Source organism: Geospiza fortis, unplaced genomic scaffold, assembly GCF_000277835.1.
Source record: "Geospiza fortis unplaced genomic scaffold, GeoFor_1.0 scaffold97, whole genome shotgun sequence".
Taxonomy (NCBI): Eukaryota; Metazoa; Chordata; class Aves; order Passeriformes; family Thraupidae; genus Geospiza; species Geospiza fortis.
In genome coordinates, this window is record NW_005054343.1 from 2,985,987 (window position 1) to 2,989,493 (window position 3,507).

At 56.3% G+C, this 3,507-nt stretch overlaps 1 protein-coding gene across 1 annotated transcript in view; it reads right to left on the reverse strand.

Annotated features, from left to right (window-relative positions):
- Positions 1 to 1,469: 1,469 nt before the first annotated feature.
- Positions 1,470 to 3,507, reverse strand: part of ST3GAL2 (ST3 beta-galactoside alpha-2,3-sialyltransferase 2) — a 3,577-nt gene continuing 1,539 nt past the window's right edge. Inside the window, exons 2-7 of the mRNA XM_031058395.1 lie at positions 3,396 to 3,503; positions 3,086 to 3,279; positions 2,669 to 2,848; positions 2,442 to 2,487; positions 2,163 to 2,282; positions 1,470 to 1,885 (exon numbers count right to left, since the gene is read on the reverse strand). Of these exons, the coding sequence (XP_030914255.1) occupies positions 1,712 to 1,885; positions 2,163 to 2,282; positions 2,442 to 2,487; positions 2,669 to 2,848; positions 3,086 to 3,279; positions 3,396 to 3,503 (822 nt within the window). The 3' untranslated portion in view covers positions 1,470 to 1,711. The remainder of the gene's footprint in view (positions 1,886 to 2,162; positions 2,283 to 2,441; positions 2,488 to 2,668; positions 2,849 to 3,085; positions 3,280 to 3,395; positions 3,504 to 3,507) is intronic.

The following is a 3,507-nucleotide window of genomic DNA, read 5'->3' on the forward strand; positions in this document are numbered from 1 at the left end:
GAGATGGTCAAGGCACTCATTGTTGCTCGTGGTTTTGTGGTTTTGAATTTTCTTCCCCATTAAAAAAAAGCCACAAAACAAAAAATCAGCAAAAAACACCCAGGAAGGTGGAGAGCAGGGCTTGCAACAGCCTGTGTCCTGTGGCTCAGGGCAGCCTGTACCAGGGTGGCTCCACTTCTACAGACCAAAACCCACCACAAAACTCAGGAGTTTAAATCCCTGTGGACAGAAAAGCTGAATTTCCCCAACCTGGGGCTGCTGATTTGCCTGCTCCAGGTGACCAATCCACACCCTCATGTTTCACAATTGAAGAGAAACCTCAAAAAAATAAAAGAAAACCCTGAAAAACAACCAAAGCAAAGTGGAGAAACAGAGGCTGCTACAGAAAAGCCAGATAAAAAAGGGTAAAAAATCTCCAAGCTCAAAAAACCCTACAGTGATTGTTCCTCAAATTAACTATTGCAACCAGCAAGGCAGCATGGGCAGAGCTTCCCCAGATGGGCACTGCCCCACAGCCCCTGCTCCACTCTCAGCACTGGCTGTGCAGGCAGAGGGTCCCTCTCTGGGGGACTTTTTCCATGGTTGCCTTTTTATTAGGCTTTTCAGCATCTCCTAGAAAAAAAACCCCACCTGATTGACCTAAAGAAAGTGGTTTTAATGACCTCTGGGGAGGCAATTTCCTTCAGCATCTCCCCATCCCATGTCATAGGCTGCCTGTCCAGGCCAGGAAGCCCTGGGGACCCTGAGGGCCCCGGTTGTACCAGACTGGTGTAAACCAAGCACCACCCTGGCAAAAGGAGCTAAGACTTTGGAATTTCAGCTTCTCACCAGAGCTGTTTAGAGCAACACAAAAGCAAAAGCGCAGTTCACTCACCCACTAATCTCTGATCTGTTTCTTCCCAGCCTGAAAGCAAAGGAAATCCTGTCTCCTTGACCCTGCTGCATCCCACAACCCCTTGAACATCCTACAATTGCTTGCAGAGCTCAGCCAGAGTGACCAGGCTGCTGCTTATGTAGGTTTCTTATCTGCCACCTGTACAGTCATTCCTGAAATCTGTCCTGCCCTTCCCCAGTCCTCAGGTAGAAGAGCAGGGATGCTGCACCCCGAAGTTGAGATTCCTTTTCATCTCTCTGCACAGCTATGCCAGCAGTTGCCAGCCTGCAGCAGAGTATCAGCAATGGTTGGCTTCCCGAAGCTTCTGGCTCCCCACCATGGATCTGTGTGCTGGGCCCTGCCTCCGTGCCAGGAGCCTTCCCTGGAGAAACAACAGCATCAGGTACGCCAGGAGGGGTAAAAGAAAAATACCAAAATAAAGGAAAAAAGAAGCAGCTGGTTCCACTGGTGAGGCTGCGCAGCTGCCACGGCTCCCCCAGCCCCCTCAGCCTGGACTCAAAAAGAGCAGCATTTGGTTTGACTGTAGAGAGATGCAAGGCGGCCACCCCTGCCGCCTGGTCAGTCGCTGATTGTGTTTATAAATCCTTTCTCAGCTGGGTTTCTTAATAATAATAATTAAAAAAAAGCAAAAAGTCTCCTTTAGCTGTGAACCTGATTGGCTGCTGGAGGCACCAAATGCCACCACGGTGGCTCTGTCAGCACTGCAGAACTGTGCTGCCCATACGTGCTCCCTGCCTGAGGCCACCAGGGAGTCCCTCACCCTCTGCCCCTGCAGGCAGCAGGACCTGCTGGAGCAGGAAGCCAGAGACTCAGCCCTCAGTTTCCCCGGTAAACCTCGATCTTGCTGGTTTTGGCCAGCATGTCGATGATGTGTGCCTCGAAGTCAGCGTCGTGCACCCCCGTCTTCCGGAACTCGCCGGCGTAGCGGTTGTTCTCCCAGTAGTGGTGCCAGTTCCCCCGGCTGTCAGCGCCGAACCCAAAGACGTTCACCTGCCGTAGCAAGGGAGGGACTGAGCCAGAACCCCCCACCAGGCTGGGACACGCTTGTCTCAGCAACCCCTGCACTGCTGGGTGGATTTTCAAAGGTGCCCATCCTCCTGCACAGCCTTCCCACCCCTCAAGGGTGCCCATCACTGTGGTGTCAGGCAACCATAGTGACTGCTGCAGTTTGACCCAAAGAATCCACCTCCTTCCTTAACCCTGCAAGGTTCAGGACCTCAGCAAACCCCTTCCATGCCAGCCAGGAGCTGAAGGAGACATCACCCACCTCATCACAGACATGGAGGGCAAAGAAGAGCACCAGCATGCCAGTGGAGGGGTAGCGCCCGTGGTGTTCCGTCCAGCGGTCGTGGATGTACTTGAAGAAGGCAGGATTGTAGATCTGCACCTGGGAGAACAGACCAGGGTGAGCACAGCGGCCCCAGCCATGCTCCCTTTGGCACCAGGACCCCATGAAGGAGCACTGGGAATGCTGGGGAATGATGAGGTGACAGAGGCCATGGCCATACAGGTGCCCCTGGCAGTGACAGGGATGAGCCCCACATACCTTTTCTTTGTCCACACGCAGAAAAGGCTTCACAGGTGCATATGTGCTGGGAAAAGAGCGGAGAGGCAGGTGAGTTCTTGGGTGTCCCATGCCCCCAACTCCAGCCTGAGTTGCCAAGGGGGGCTCTTGGAGGGAGGAACAAATGAATCCCCATTACTCCCAGGGGAGCTGTCCTTGAGCTAGGTGAGCCACCGGCCTGGTGCTGCCAGTGCCCACTGGGTACTTACAACCTGATCTGGCCAGTGGAGAGGGCACTGGCGATCCAGAGCAGGTCCAGGGTTTTGAAGGGCACGAGCACAAAGCTGACATTGGCGGGCAGGTTCTTGGCACTCTCGGGATACATGAAGTGGTGTGTGGTCCGACCACCCACATCGCCCTCAAAGCCCACTGTGGGGGCCTGGTTCATCCTGGGGAGAGAGCAGGGAGGATGACACCACTGTCCCAATGCCCCCTGCCTTGCAGATGACATGGGGGATCCCCATGAGAATGCTGAATGCTGCCAAGGAGCAGCTTCCTACCCAGGGGAGAGGGCAAGGCTGCACTCACTCCCACTCATCCCAGCACCTGGTGGTGCCAGCATCACCCCACGTCCCTGCACTGCCTGGGTGGGCAGGGCCCTGGCAGTGCTCCCTGGCCCCCCTCACCGCATGACGAAGTCGTGCCCGTCAATTTCCGGGCCGTAGCCGGAGCCGCGCAGGTTGCCGGAGTTGCCAACCACGGCGCAGCGGCGGCAGCGGCGAGGGTCACGGGAGCGGTACGGATCCTCGCCCGGCACGATCTGGAAGAGCTTGCTCAGGACCTCGTGGGTGTTGTGGGACTTGAACTGGGGCTGCAGCATCTGCAAGGAGGGAAGGAGGGCAGGGGGCAATCAGCCAGCGCCCCGCTCCTTGGTGGAGGAGAAATCTGTGCCCCCCGTGCCAGAGCACACCGTGGCACTCTCGTGCCTGCGCTCACCATCCACCACCTCTGGACGTCGGGCGGTAGGTCCATGTTCTCCTTGGTCCACACTGGGGACACGGTGCCGTCATAGCGCCCATCAAACCAGTCGGTGGCTCCGGGCTCCTCG